Genomic DNA, 16954 nt, shown 5'->3' with positions numbered 1-16954 from the left:
CACTGAGGCTCGCGTGTTGTGAACCAATCCATCTAAAATTTTAAGATATTAAAGGATCTTGTTATATATTTCGCCGCTCCAGGAACTCGATCGAGATCCCATTTTTTAGAATTAAGAGTGGATCACGACACTCATCTATTGGATAATTAATTCCTATTAATTCCTTCGTGTTCGTATCATATTGAGAGAATACTAGGGGTAATGCAGAGTTGATCTTGTAACTTGTGTCGAACCTTATAGCTCTAATACCATATTTTTGGTTTTTCACCCAAATATTCTTCCAAATCCGATGCACTACCATCACTTGAGATCATTCCACCATCTTCACTTCTTTTCTCTCTACCCTCATTCATTCTTTTATTTGATGCAATCCTTGATTTGTATTCATTGAACATCTTATGTATTGCTTCTTCTAATGATTTTCCCATCAAGCCCGAAACTTCAATTCCATACATGGCTTTTAACATATACAACACAAATTGTAACTTGTGCCTTGGATCAAGTACAACTGAAATAAACAAAAGATTATTCATTCCTCTTGGACCTCCCCAATATTTATTAAACTTATCCAACATTTCCTTTCCAATAGCACACATGTGAACATTATTACCACATGTCCATTCACTCAAGATAGAATGAATGGCATATATCTCATGCAAGAAAATACTAGAAGTAACATATTGTGTCCCTGAAATCTTCAAACTTAGAACATAAAATATTTTTAAAAATGATGCAAACTTTCTCATGGTACTCCAATCATCACTCGTAGGCCTTCCATCGATGTTATTCAACTTGAGATGTTTTTTGTATCTAGGATCCTGTGTATCATACCTATCAAATGCCCTTCCATATTTCTCCGCCACATCTAACATCTCATATGTTGAATTCCATCTAGTATCCACGTCAAGAACCAAAATCTTTTTACCTCAACTCTCTCATATTTTTCACATTCCATAAACACCATCTCTCTAGAGGGTGAATGTCTTATATATTTAACGGCATTTCTTACCCTATACCCATCTTTAACAACTAAATTTAAATGATCAACACACCGTAAATGTAAATTCTCTCCATCCAAAACACTAGAATCCCAATTACCAATTCTACCTTTTAATCTCTCCAATACAACATCATTAGAACTAGCATTATCAACCGTGATAGATAACACCCTCGTAATTACCCACTCCACCAAACACTCCTCAATAGCTAATGCAATTGGTTTACCTTTATGACTAGTAATCGGAAAAAAGTTTAGTATTCTTTTATTCAACTTCCAATCTTTGTCAATAAAATGTGCGGTTAAACACATATAATTAATTCTTTGATTAGAAGTCCATGTGTTCGTAGTTATCAAAAATGTTGTGTTTTTTTTTGAAGTAATCAGACATTTAAATCATTTCTCCTAAGAGCATACATTCCATAAGATCCACGTGCAACGGTCCATCTCGATGGGATTTGAAACATTAGTTGCACGGTAGCCTTAAATTCTCTAAACCCGTAACCCTCCCCAAACTTAAATGGTAATTCATCAATAACAATCATCTTAATATACTTCTCTCTACACAAATCCTTGTCAAAAGTAAAACTAGTCAATGTTGTGAGACCACTATCTCTATTATTTTGAAAAACTAATTCAGATTGATGACCTTGAACACTATATAAATTGCAAGTTTTCAAATGATTATGCAAACTACTAGTACCATTACTTGAAGAATTTGCACTTAACTCCTTACCACAATACTTGCACTTTGCTTTCATTTTGCTGTCCTCACTTGCAAATTTAATATAGTGATCCCATATTCGAGCTCTAGATTCCATTTGCTTTCGCTTTTTCGACTTTGAAGCTAAGGTTTCAGTTGGAGTTTTGAGTTCATCTTGATAATCTCCTTCATTTTCCATCCACAAATACAATAAAATAACTCATATAAGTCCCTGCTTGGAAGTCTAGTGTGCATGATAAGAGTATATTATATATATATTTTAGATGATTTTATTCTCATATTTAATTGTATTTTGCATTGATTTGGATATGTATTTAATAGATTTTAATTTTTTATTGTAGAGTGCAATGAATTCCTAAAGTTGGAAGGATTTGAAGAAATAAGCTTAATTGGACTTAAATTTGGATGGAAATTCGGATTTATTTGGCCACAATTCGGATTTATTGGGCCACACCTAATATTTCGCTGTGTGGGCCATATCTGGAGTTCTGTACATCAGATTTTGACGATCTTACAGCCCAAGCGAAACTTAGAAAATTTTCTTTAATTCAGAGATGGTCCAATATCCAAAACCCAACTGGAACAGCCCAAAAAATATGGAGAAAAGCATTTAAATAGTTTTATTCTAGAGATATCAATTAGTTTTTATGAGAGATACATATAGGGGGATAGAGAGAGAAGAGAGGAGGCTTTTATTTTTCTTCTTGTTCAAGATTTGAAGATTGAAGGTTTTTTCTCTATTCTCAATAATAGTTTAATTATGTGTTTTTATTACATCTTGTGTTTTGTTAGTTTAATCATGAGTGAGTAGATCTATAATCCAGGGTTAAGTTGAACCCTAACTATGATAGATGCATGATTCCCCCAACCCCAAATAGATTATTTAATTTGCTTATTGAGTTGTGCTAATTAACAATTACAAGTCGGGCATGATTATGTGTATTGTTTGAACCAATATCTAATTACCATCGGAAGTTGGATTTAGATGGTTGTGATTTATCCAATAAAGACATGAAATTCTCCATGACAATAGGTAGAACGGATTGTTAGGAAATCAAGATGTTGTGTTTAATGTCTCTAATTTGCATGATACCATGGAAATAGGCTTGATTGTATTTTTAGAGAAGCCATTAATACTCGGAAGAGGTTATTGGTATTTTATAGGGCGCATCTTTCCTCTTGAGTAATATATTTCATTAATTTGGGGTAGGGAATCGTAATTGCATTGATTCTTGCTAGTGGGGAAACTTAATTCTAGATGTTTTTAATTATCTGATAAAATCCTTATCCGCTTTAGTATAATTAGTTTAATTAATCTCTAAAATATTATTGTGTTCTTTGCTTAGTTGAATTAATCAAGAAATAACTAGTGTTTAACACATTTGTCTATGTGGGATTGACTCCGACTTGCCCCGCTACATTGTTAGGAGGATTTGTTGGGATTTTTATTTGATAGGTATACAACAACGTGTATACAACTATACACAAGTATGTAACATAAATACACACAAATCTGAAATACACACAAGTCATAACACAAGTATGAAATCTCCCAATTGGCAGTGGCACGCAAAGAAACAATAGCCAAAAATCGATTCAAGAATAAAGACATAAAATTGAATCGATTCAAGAATATATACACGGAGGCTAGATCACTAGATGTGTTTGGGTTATAAAATTCTCCAAAGCTCAAGTTCAAGAGAAACTTTATAACCAATAAACCATTTAGAAGGAGTAGTCATCCAAAATTATCAAACTTGGTTGACAGATCAAAATTTAAATGTTACAACTGTGGTCTACTTGGTCAATTCTCTAATCAGTGCATAGAACCCATCGATAAAAGGAAAAGCTCCTCAACTGAAAATATTGATTATAAAAAGAAATACTTTAAGCTCCTAAAGCAAAAGAAAAGAGCAATCAACACTACGGAGAAAGTCTGGGCAGCTGATCGAGATGATTTAGGTGATGATCTTCTTGTGAATATTGCCTTGATGGCTAAAGAGATGAATCAGAAGCCAAACCTATAAGCAGTTGACAGTTAAAAACCACTAACACTTCTGAACTTTCTAATATTGAATACTAGCAAATTATTGATGACATGTCAAATGAAATATAAAATCTTATAGTTTCTCTAAATCATTAACAAAAGAAATTGCTAAAATGAATGGCGCTAATGATTTATTGGTTGAGAGAAATGCTACACTAGACTCTGAATAACTTCAGCTTAAGAAAATCAAAAGGGATACTAATATATCAAGGAAAGAGATAGTGGTTGTGTTTTATAAAGAACAAATTCTTAAGAAGCCGTTGGAAAGGGAGCAAAAAATTATTGCAAAGTGAAAGGACACCATCAATGTCATTGACCGTATGCATAGTACTCAAATCTAAGAAAAAACGAGTAAGAAAGCCTGGAACAAAGATAGAGAAATCTTTGAAGAAGAAGCTGATGAATCAACGGATGATGATCATCCGTTGATGGATAATCCACCAACGAATGAGGGTTATCCGTTGAAGACTCGGAAATCAGTTAAAAAGCTTAATAAAAGATTTGGACAACTGGTTGACATTCGGTCTAAAGTTAGGAACAAATGACCGTTTCTATAACATCATCAAAATCTCTAGAAGCATAAAAATTTAAAATATTATATGTCGTCAAGTAATTTAGCATTGTCGTGAAAAGCTCACTTAGAGATATTAATGCACTCACCAACCAAAAGAACATATGTAGTGCATCTGTTACTTGTCTATAACTTATGTAAAATATTTTTCACTTCACAAAATTTATTCACTCCAAGCTTTAGTATTGAATCTTGAGACATGATCAAGAAATGATCTTCTTCAAAAAATTCATTAGTGGAGCTTTATTTTTGTGTGATGAAAAAATACACTAGTAGTGTATTGCAAATCCTTTTACGTACTTCACTATATAGTATATTTTGCATTTAAAATAAACACAAATAATTGATCTTAAGGAGTCACACTGACAAATAAATTATTATCATGTTAGACATTACTTGCAACAAATCATATATCAAGTGTTATTATAGTAACAAAATTTTTTCATAATATTATACATTATCATTGTAGCAAGGGTTTTTCCAATATAGGAATAAACATTTGATAAAATCCTTATGTATATTCTTGAGAGATATACCACAAACTAATTATAGGGTAATAATTTTGAAAAAAGGTAGTAATTTGTCCGGCATAAAAGAAAATCTTAATTTAAAGTTAATATGCTTTCCTTTTGACAATTAAAAATAACTAGCACAAGAAATATATACTAATTGTATCCTAAATATTAAAATCAGATTACAAACTAGTTTAACTATATATCTTAACATAATTTATCAATAAATTTCTCAAGCTAAGAATTTGCACAATATAAATATTTGATCTTTGAATTATTTAATCGAGGGACCATATTTTACTTGGATAGTTTAAGTTTGGTTAAAGAAACTATATTTAATGAATTATTTATAATATTTTGAGCTAGGTGGGCTGTTAGGTGGGCTTTTAGTTAACTATTTTGTCTACATGAAGTATAGGAGGCCCATTAGGATGCTAATAATAATAATCACTAGATATAAGAAGAAAGATAACCCTAATTAGTGTCTAGCAACCACAATCTTTCAACTTTATACAAAAATCGCAAGCTTCCGCCTCTTCATTTCGCTGCTGCATTTAATTGATTGCTTGAAAGGAGATTAATCTTCTGCTATACTGCTATACATTGACAGGTATTCATCATCTAATAATAGTATATCATTGAATTTATATATTTGATAATTTTGTGTGAGGTTCATGTTTTCTTATGAGACCCGTGAGCATCTGAGATCTAACATATCATTCAATTTATATCAGCTTGAATACTCTATTAAATTAAGTCATTTTAATCAGCAATATCTCTGATGTTAAGATTGATATACTCATCTATCCTAATTTGATGTGTTTCAGATCAGATTAATAATATTGTAAATGAATATAAAACGAACTTAATTGAAAAGATTATGGTAAGAGTTGATTGTACTCTAAAAAGGTCACCCGTCTTACTAATTTGATGTACTAGTTATCTTTCCAATCTAAAATGCTAAATATTTTAAATCTCATTTTTTTAGTACAGTAAGGTTTGAACCAAGATTAATATATTCGCTCTAAGTAGAATTAAAGTTACTTTTTTATGGGTTGGGTTGATGCATGTTGTTGATATAAAATATTATCATAATAGACTTTTCTTTTAACATCTTAGATTTGGAAAAAGTGTGTATGTGAGCACTCTTTGGTTATGATCTCAAAACTTTGTTCCCTCTTATTCCTTGTATTCTCACAATTTATTTATTTCTTGTAATTTCATAATTTAGTATATAACACAAATTTACTAGAGAGATAGGCACACGTGATCCATCAAAGAAGAATGAATCTTAGGGATATGACCTTCTTTCTAAAACAACTCCCTTCTATAATCTAATATCTAAAAAACTGTGAACATACTCATAGATTATTACTTCAACAAATTACGAGTTATGCTTTCAACCTAAGAGCAAGTCCAAAAATTTATCTAAATGAGCTCCTATTGACATAAAATGCTGCTCCAACAGTGTTATATATTGGGATTCCCTAAATTCCCAAGACATCCTCAATATAACTAGTTAGGTCATATTCTTTTCCGGAATCCCTAAGACATCCTCAATATTACTAGTTAGGTCATATTTTTTGTTAACCAGTAATCATTCCCTATTTCATTTTTTGGAATAAAATTCAATTTTACGGGGTCCATGTGGGAGACAACGGGGCAGTGGTTACAACTGTCGTGCAAAGAGCCTCCTGAACAAGGAGGCGGCGATGAACCATCCACTCCCGTGATTCATATTTATCAATCGATCTCCGTCTGCTCCCTCCGCGTGTCTACTAGCGCTCCTGTACAGAGCGAAGAAAGGGCGAAAAAGAGCGGCTGAAGCTATGTGTTGTTTTTGGCATATTGCTTACTACTAGGTTGGATCGGATGTCAACCAAGATGCTCGCCACACTTTGGCTAGATTCAAATTTGACCAGAGGTACGATATAAGGAAAGAGTTGCTTCGCAACCCCTTTCTAGTGTGGAACATGGTTTTCAAGTGGCCTTAGATACGGAGGAGTACTTACGAGTGCAAACAACCGTCTTATATTTATAAATAGAATTATGAATAAAAATTTCCGTAAGCAGTAAGCAGCAGATCTCTACTTCTTTTCCTAATAAATAGTTTGATCCATTTTACCGAGAAAGTCTACGGTTCGAGTCCGTATAGCCCTAGAGCCCTAAAAAATGGAAATAAAAAATTGTATAAATTGCATAATTGGAATTTTCCCATTATAGTTTGTTGCTTGAAAATAGATCGAATTTCTTATTTCGAAGTGAAATGTCTCGAAAAAATAAAAATAGTGGCCGGGGAGTTTATAGTAGCCAAAGTCATTGGAATCTTTAGTTTATACATTGGAAAAAAGCTTTGTTATTAATAAACTAGAAAAGGGAAAACAAATAACTGAAGAAAGGAAATCTATTAGTTATTTGTCAAAGTTTCATTTATTCAATGACCATAACTAGGCGGGGAAATATAGCTCCGAGAAAAAAAAAATCTTTAGGCAAATACTTAAAATGATTCCTTCCTAAGAAAGAAGAAGTTTTCTCCTCTCTTCTTATTCAAAATCTATGGTCATTTTAACTTTATGTTCGCACTTATTTGATCACCAAATTATGTTGGTTATCATAATATATGGTGTTAAACTCTAGCTAGCTTCTTTTCACATGTGATGTTATTAATTATATTAAATCCACTATCTACGTGTTAGCATGTGGTGTGAGCATAGTAGATATATATGATTCCATATAAATGAATTTGAGATGATTTTGACCAACTATTTTCTTCATCTCATCTAACTATTTATATATGGATGGGACTTGGAAATTAAGAACATAAGTAAAATAAGGGATGAAAGTAAGCAAAATGAGTATAGTGATGAGACAATATGATATTTAGTTCATAAACTACATATGGTGGATGCAAAATGAGTAAAGTGAAGAGTCCATTTGATATGTATTGCATAAACTAAATATGATGGATGTAAGTGCGTGCAGTTATGGAGATTACTAGGTACCCAAAAATTGTTCCCAAGTACTTTTCCCAAATGCTAGTTTGCAGTGATTGATTAGTTCCACTTACCCACCTAATTACCTATATGCACATAAACCACCTAATTAAAATCAGTTCCATGTCATTTAATAAAATAACGGGGGACAAGATTTGAGATAAATAATATTATTTTGTTATATTATAAAGATTACTCTTTTTTGATAAGTTTTGTAATATAAAAATTTGAAATTGATATTTTTTAGGAAACAGTTGGGACGAGTACTATTTATTTATCCAGTATTTCTTAGACATATGCCTGATGTGCAGGGTTGTGTAGCATGGAGAAGAATAACCCCCAAAATACAGTGGTGCCCACAAAGATCAACTCCATCTTCATCGATTTTAGCGGTTACCAAATGAAGCAAGTTGGTGGAAACCGTCATAATAATCTACCAAGCAGGTTACCAATTAAACTTAAGTACTTGCTTCTTCTTTCAAATTTGAGTGCAATGTGCATCTGTGTTGACTTGGCCAAGCTCAGCTTGGTTCATGATCTTATAATTTAGTTAATGTAGCAATTAGAATGCACATATATGACGAGAAAAAATTGAAAACAAAACATGTGTGTAGGAATGACTCTGGGCAATTCGCAAAACCTGGAGAGGATGGGGCTGGTATAAAGCCAAATGAAAATTCTGTGGAGCATAGTTCTGGTAAAACGCCAAAAGGAAGAGATGATGTAGCTGGTTTTAGTTTGAGGTGAACTTTCTATTACCTATATGTCATATTACTAATATTGTGTTTCGTTAGGAAGAATGAAACAGAATGTATTCGAATGATTAAATAAATGAAAATAATAGATGTAAAAGGGAATTTGAAAAAAATTTAGTGAGTGCAAAATTGATATAGTGAGATTGAGGAAAAAATTTAGTATAGGAGGAAATTGAGCATAAATTTTTATAGTGTCTTCTCTAAATATATGGTTTAAGAAATGAAATGGAGGGATCAATAAAATTTATGAACTTACTTTAACATAGTTCAAATTTAATTGCATTTATTCTAAATGCATTCACCCCATCCAAACACAACATAAGATCTCAAATACGCTCAAATGAGGGAAACAATTATGGAGATGTTCGGTTACGTAGTTATATCTTTTAAATAGTGTCAAAAGTTTTAGTTTGAGAGGAACTTTCTATTGTTATCACATCATCTTATTCATCTTCTGCTTGTAGTATTAAGAGCTCGAGTATGCTTAAATTGATGGATGGAAATTATTGTTGTATTTGATTGGGGTGAATGAATTTGAAAGGATTGGAATGAAATTCGAACTATATGTAATGGACAATTGTTTATATTCGTTCCGTCCTCATTCTTGACATCTTATACTAGAGATCACACCTTCTCAATTTATATATGAAGGAATGCTTCATTACCTGCTATACAATTTTTTTTCAAATCTTACGATAGCAATTCTCACTAATTTTTTTCAAAACTTCCCTCTTAAATCTATTATTTGCATTTATATTTAGTCATTTCATTCCTTTCTCTCATATATATTAGGATCTCATAAATATTAGGATATATTATACAGATGTCTGGTTCTGTATGTGTGGTACTCTAACAAAAATTAATATAAAATGTTTGATTTTCAAAATTTGGTGTCAGATGGCTTTACACTGGCATAGCGGCCATATTACACATTTATCAAAACAAACATTTTTTTAGGGTGGTCTGAAAACTCATAGAAATTTGAATGAGCTCAGTGTTGAAGTTATTTGTTATGAAATATTTTTAGGGTATTCTCTCTTTTTCATTGGCAAATGTTCTAATCTATCTTGCCTTCTATAGTTAGACATAAACTTGATCATATATATACATTGGATAGATTCCCTATTTAGTTAAACTAGATGATGTTAAACCACCAGCACTACTTTATTTGACATTCTCAAGTGACGCAGAGAATATGTTGCTGAGAAGACTCGAAAGCAATATGACGCACCTTCACGACAATCTCCGCCATCACAAGGTCCAGTAGTGAAGGAGAAAGTACTGCCTGAAGAGCCTTCGAATGATATGCCAACTCTTCAAAGCACCACAACATTTCAGATTGTCAATGTGGTTGAGGACTCAGACACAGAAGAAGCAGAAGGCACTGGTATATGCGTCAGGAAGAGGCGTAAACAAGCTTGACAAAAATGGTGATCTCTTTTACTCTTATGGACCTATATGATTGAATTCATTACTTGTGAATATATTTCGTGGAAAATAAACACAAAGTTCCATAAGTGCAAAACTCTCTTCATATTTTTGGAAATCAATCTTAAATATGTGCAGGAAAAATTCGAGCTTAATCTGTATATTTGTAAATTATAAAGATTTAAGATGCATGTCATTTAGATTATTCAGAAACTTTGAATTCTGCAATTATTTGTGTGAAGTTCTGCTGATGTATTCTTATTTGTGTTCTCTTTGTAGATCTTGATCAGCGAACTAGGGAACTGCGGGAAACAACTAACGTTAGTTATAATCAAGTTTTGGAAACTTGGTGATGTTGTTGATCACCAAGTGTTACTGTGCAAAACTAATGTTATTTGTTAATCCAGCTTTGGTAACCATGTTGAATGACGGTGCAAACGTTCTGAAATTTTGGCAATTACTTTTTCAATCAATAATCTGAAAGTTTTTTCATGGGTGAGATGTTTAATCAAAGAGTTTCTGCATTTTATTAATTAATACATGACTCTGACCAGCAAATGCCCTTAGCTACTTTATCTTAGATTACTTTTCTACTGCTATTATGAGAAAAATTAGAATTAGATTTCAGAATTTGGGCGCTTAGTTTCTGGTTGTAATTTTGTTCTTGTCATAAAATAACAGTGAGGCTAGGTGCTGATAAACAGTCCATCTAAAACTTTAAAATGTTAGAGGAAGTTCCAAATGGATCTTATGCAATTGGAAACCAGTAGGATTAGATTTTAGAATTCGAGGCCAGGGCATAGTTTCCGAGTTGTAATTTTGTTCTCGTTATAAAATAACAGCGAGGCTACGTGTTAGTCTATATAAAATCTTAAGATGCTAGAGAAATGTCGAAAATGGATCTTATGATACATTTCGACGCTCCCCCTAACTCGAAATTCCATTTTTTTTGAATGAAATAGTGGATCATGATACCCATCTTTCTTTTGGGCAATTTATTCCTTTATCATATTGTGAAAATATTGGAGGTAACGTAGAACTGAACTTGTGACCTCTGGCGAACCTGGGCTCTCTATTACCATATTAAATCACTCCTCTATAATCTTAAGGTGTTAAAGCAAGGTCCAAATAGATCTTGTACTATGTTTCAACACTACATTAACTTGGATGGAATAAATGATAAGAGAATATAATGAAATTAGTACTTAATTTTGGGGGAGGTTGAAAAAAACGTTTATAACTTCATTTCTTTCATCATTCCATTCTATAATATTTAAATTAGAAATATAACCTACATGTTTCAAAGAATCTTCACTATCTTTCTAACAATTTTTATCATAGACGTTCTAGACTCATTCATGCTCACTCCTAGTTGTCTCGTATATTCTTAATTCTCCTTTAAATTTTCTTATAATTTTTCATTGCATTCTCCTCTTATTACATTCTATCCAAGTGAACGCAAACTGACTGGTAATGCCTGCAAACAATATAACTATACAATATGCATTGCTGACCAAAAAAGCCAGACCAAATGTGCTATTCTTTTGGCTGAGGAACAATCATGTTGTGTAGAAAAGGATTTGTTTGATTGGGGGGACATGTGTGGATTCACGTAAGAATGTGAAGGTAGAGCTTATCTGGTGTAAGAAAATACTGTAATTCGAATAGTTGTGCTAAGCTCATGCCATTTCATGTAAGAATATATAAAGATCTTGATAAATATAGCTTAGACGATCAAATTATGATTCGTTTATAACTAGATACATAAGGTTTTATATTACAAATTGTGTTAAAGGCTTTTTAAATCATATGTTTAAATTATTGTGTTTCTATCGAGGGAGTGCCATAGTTGATTTTTTTCTGTCGTATATGGCGATTTCGTTTTGTCGTTAATTAACAATTGCCTCATTTCAGATGACTTTGTTTCGGTGCCTGACATAAGCGTTTGTGCTTGATTCCTTCTTTCCTTCCTCCTTTTTTCTCTTCATCATCTTTATTTTCTTACTATTTGTATTGGTGTCCTAGAGACAATACTATTATGTTTTATTGTAAACAGTTCCAAGTTAACTTGGATTAAAACCAGTAGAATCAGATTTCAGAATTCGAGGGGCATAGTTCGAAGTTGTAAATTTGTTCTGGTTATAAAATAACACTGAGGCTCGCGTGTTGTGAACCAATCCATCTAAAATTTTAAGATATTAAAGGATCTTGTTATATATTTCGCCGCTCCAGGAACTCGATCGAGATCCCATTTTTTAGAATTAAGAGTGGATCACGACACTCATCTATTGGATAATTAATTCCTATTAATTCCTTCGTGTTCGTATCATATTGAGAGAATACTAGGGGTAACGCAGAGTTGATCTTGTAACTTGTGTCGAACCTTATAGCTCTAATACCATATTTTTGGTTTTTCACCCAAATATTCTTCCAAATCCGATGCACTACCATCACTTGAGATCATTCCACCATCTTCACTTCTTTTCTCTCTACCCTCATTCATTCTTTTATTTGATGCAATCCTTGATTTGTATTCATTGAACATCTTATGTATTGCTTCTTCTAATGATTTTCCCATCAAGCCCGAAACTTCAATTCCATACATGGCTTTTAACATATACAACACAAATTGTAACTTGTGCCTTGGATCAAGTACAACTGAAATAAACAAAAGATTATTCATTCCTCTTGGACCTCCCCAATATTTATTAAACTTATCCAACATTTCCTTTCCAATAGCACACATGTGAACATTATTACCACATGTCCATTCACTCAAGATAGAATGAATGGCATATATCTCATGCAAGAAAATACTAGAAGTAACATATTGTGTCCCTGAAATCTTCAAACTTAGAACATAAAATATTTTTAAAAATGATGCAAACTTTCTCATGGTACTCCAATCATCACTCGTAGGCCTTCCATCGATGTTATTCAACTTGAGATGTTTTTTGTATCTAGGATCCTGTGTATCATACCTATCAAATGCCCTTCCATATTTCTCCGCCACATCTAACATCTCATATGTTGAATTCCATCTAGTATCCACGTCAAGAACCAAAATCTTTTTACCTCAACTCTCTCATATTTTTCACATTCCATAAACACCATCTCTCTAGAGGGTGAATGTCTTATATATTTAACGGCATTTCTTACCCTATACCCATCTTTAACAACTAAATTTAAATGATCAACACACCGTAAATGTAAATTCTCTCCATCCAAAACACTAGAATCCCAATTACCAATTCTACCTTTTAATCTCTCCAATACAACATCATTAGAACTAGCATTATCAACCGTGATAGATAACACCCTCGTAATTACCCACTCCACCAAACACTCCTCAATAGCTAATGCAATTGGTTTACCTTTATGACTAGTAATCGGAAAAAAGTTTAGTATTCTTTTATTCAACTTCCAATCTTTGTCAATAAAATGTGCGGTTAAACACATATAATTAATTCTTTGATTAGAAGTCCATGTGTTCGTAGTTATCAAAAATGTTGTGTTTTTTTTTGAAGTAATCAGACATTTAAATCATTTCTCCTAAGAGCATACATTCCATAAGATCCACGTGCAACGGTCCATCTCGATGGGATTTGAAACATTAGTTGCACGGTAGCCTTAAATTCTCTAAACCCGTAACCCTCCCCAAACTTAAATGGTAATTCATCAATAACAATCATCTTAATATACTTCTCTCTACACAAATCCTTGTCAAAAGTAAAACTAGTCAATGTTGTGAGACCACTATCTCTATTATTTTGAAAAACTAATTCAGATTGATAACCTTGAACACTATATAAATTGCAAGTTTTCAAATGATTATGCAAACTACTAGTACCATTACTTGAAGAATTTGCACTTAACTCCTTACCACAATACTTGCACTTTGCTTTCATTTTGCTATCCTCACTTGCAAATTTAATATAGTGATCCCATATTCGAGCTCTAGATTCCATTTGCTTTCGCTTTTTCGACTTTGAAGCTAAGGTTTCAGTTGGAGTTTTGAGTTCATCTTGATAATCTCCTTCATTTTCCATCCACAAATACAATAAAATAACTCATATAAGTCCCTGCTTGGAAGTCTAGTGTGCATGATAAGAGTATATTATATATATATTTTAGATGATTTTATTCTCATATTTAATTGTATTTTGCATTGATTTGGATATGTATTTAATAGATTTTAATTTTTTATTGTAGAGTGCAATGAATTCCTAAAGTTGGAAGGATTTGAAGAAATAAGCTTAATTGGACTTAAATTTGGATGGAAATTCGGATTTATTTGGCCACAATTCGGATTTATTGGGCCACACCTAATATTTCGTTGTGTGGGCCATATCTGGAGTTCTGTACATCAGATTTTGACGATCTTACAGCGCGAAGCTTAGAAAATTTTCTTTAATTCAGAGATGGTCCAATATCCAAAACCCAACTGGAACAGCCCAAAAAATGTGGAGAAAAGCATTTAAATAGTTTTATTCTAGAGATATCAATTAGTTTTTATGAGAGATACATATAGGGGGATAGAGAGAGAAGAGAGGAGGCTTTTATTTTTCTTCTTGTTCAAGATTTGAAGATTGAAGGTTTTTTCTCTATTCTCAATAATAGTTTAATTATGTGTTTTTATTACATCTTGTGTTTTGTTAGTTTAATCATGAGTGAGGAGATCTATAATCCAGGGTTAAGTTGAACCCTAACTATGATAGATGCATGATTCCCCCAACCCCAAATAGATTATTTAATTTGCTTATTGAGTTGTGCTAATTAACAATTACAAGTCGGGCATGATTATGTGTATTGTTTGAACCAATATCTAATTACCATCGGAAGTTGGATTTAGATGGTTGTGATTTATCCAATAAAGACATGAAATTCTCCATGACAATAGGTAGAACGGATTGTTAGGAAATCAAGATGTTGTGTTTAATGTCTCTAATTTGCGTGATACCATGGAAATAGGCTTCATTGTATTTTTAGAGAAGCCATTAATACTCGGAAGAGGTTATTGGTATTTTATAGGGCGCATCTTTCCTCTTGAGTAATATATTTCATTAATTTGGGGTAGGGAATCGTAATTGCATTGATTCTTGCTAGTGGGGAAACTTAATTCTAGATGTTTTTAATTATCTGATAAAATCCTTATCCGCTTTAGTATAATTAGTTTAATTAATCTCTAAAATATTATTGTGTTCTTTGCTTAGTTGAATTAATCAAGAAATAACTAGTGTTTAACACATTTGTCTATGTGGGATTGACTCCGACTTGCCCCGCTACATTGTTAGGAGGATTTGTTGGGATTTTTATTTGATAGGTATACAACAACGTGTATACAACTATACACAAGTATGTAACATAAATACACACAAATCTGAAATACACACAAGTCATAACACAAGTATGAAATCTCCCAATTGGCAGTGGCACGCAAAGAAACAATAGCCAAAAATCGATTCAAGAATAAAGACATAAAATTGAATCGATTCAAGAATATATACACGGAGGCTAGATCACTAGATGTGTTTGGGTTATAAAATTCTCCAAAGCTCAAGTTCAAGAGAAACTTTATAACCAATAAACCATTTAGAAGGAGTAGTCATCCAAAATTATCAAACTTGGTTGACAGATCAAAATTTAAATGTTACAACTGTGGTCTACTTGGTCAATTCTCTAATCAGTGCATAGAACCCATCGATAAAAGGAAAAGCTCCTCAACTGAAAATATTGATTATAAAAAGAAATACTTTAAGCTCCTAAAGCAAAAGAAAAGAGCAATCAACACTACGGAGAAAGTCTGGGCAGCTGATCGAGATGATTTAGGTGATGATCTTCTTGTGAATATTGCCTTGATGGCTAAAGAGATGAATCAGAAGCCAAACCTATAAGCAGTTGACAGTTAAAAACCACTAACACTTCTGAACTTTCTAATATTGAATACTAGCAAATTATTGATGACATGTCAAATGAAATATAAAATCTTATAGTTTCTCTAAATCATTAACAAAAGAAATTGCTAAAATGAATGGCGCTAATGATTTATTGGTTGAGAGAAATGCTACACTAGACTCTGAATAACTTCAGCTTAAGAAAATCAAAAGGGATACTAATATATCAAGGAAAGAGATAGTGGTTGTGTTTTATAAAGAACAAATTCTTAAGAAGCCGTTGGAAAGGGAGCAAAAAATTATTGCAAAGTGAAAGGATACCATCAATGTCATTGACCGTATGCATAGTACTCAAATCTAAGAAAAAACGAGGAAGAAAGCCTGGAACAAAGATAGAGAAATCTTTGAAGAAAAAGCTGATGAATCAACGGATGATGATCATCCGTTGATGGATAATCCACCAACGAATGAGGGTTGTCCGTTGAAGACTCGGAAATCAGTTAAAAAGCTTAATAAAAGATTTGGACAACTGGTTGACATTCGGTCTAAAGTTAGGAACAAATGACCGTTTCTATAACATCATCAAAATCTCTAGAAGCATAAAAATTTAAAATATTATATGTCGTCAATTAATTTAGCATTGTCGTGAAAAGCTCACTTAGAGATATTAATACACTCACCAACCAAAAGAACATATGTAGTGCATCTGTTACTTGTCTATAACTTATGTAAAATATTTTTCACTTCACAAAATTTATTCACTCCAAGCTTTAGTATTGAATCTTGAGACATGATCAAGAAATGATCTTCTTCAAAAAATTCATTAGTGGAGCTTTATTTTTGTGTGATGAAAAAATACACTAGTAGTGTATTGCAAATCCTTTTACGGACTTCACTATATAGTATATTTTGCATTTAAAATAAACACAAATAATTGATCTTAAGGAGTCACACTGACAAATAAATTATTATCATGTTAGACATTACTTGCAACAAATCATATATCAAGTGTTATTATAGTAACAAAATTTTT

The 16954-nt window shown here is 32.3% G+C and overlaps 2 protein-coding genes across 2 annotated transcripts; both read right to left on the bottom strand.

Annotated features, from left to right (window-relative positions):
* Window positions 1-242: 242 nt before the first annotated feature.
* Window positions 243-1899, bottom strand: LOC108207376 (zinc finger BED domain-containing protein RICESLEEPER 2-like). The gene is made up of 3 exons (XM_064086836.1): window positions 1415-1899; window positions 1017-1232; window positions 243-891 (listed from the first exon to the last, which is right to left on the bottom strand). Exons 1-3 carry the CDS (start codon window positions 1897-1899, stop codon window positions 243-245), a joined length of 1350 nt encoding a protein of 449 aa, XP_063942906.1.
* Window positions 1900-12419: 10520 nt separating this feature from the next.
* On the bottom strand, window positions 12420-14076 carry LOC108207379 (zinc finger BED domain-containing protein RICESLEEPER 2-like). The gene is made up of 3 exons (XM_017377830.2): window positions 13592-14076; window positions 13194-13409; window positions 12420-13068 (listed from the first exon to the last, which is right to left on the bottom strand). The coding sequence occupies exons 1-3, from the start codon at window positions 14074-14076 to the stop codon at window positions 12420-12422; spliced, it is 1350 nt and encodes a 449-aa protein (XP_017233319.2).
* Window positions 14077-16954: the final 2878 nt, after the last annotated feature.

This window comes from Daucus carota, chromosome 2 (genome assembly GCF_001625215.2).
Source record: "Daucus carota subsp. sativus chromosome 2, DH1 v3.0, whole genome shotgun sequence".
Classification (NCBI taxonomy): Eukaryota; Viridiplantae; Streptophyta; class Magnoliopsida; order Apiales; family Apiaceae; genus Daucus; species Daucus carota.
Note: the sequence above shows the minus strand (reverse complement) of the source record. Positions and strands in the feature narration are given on the sequence as shown.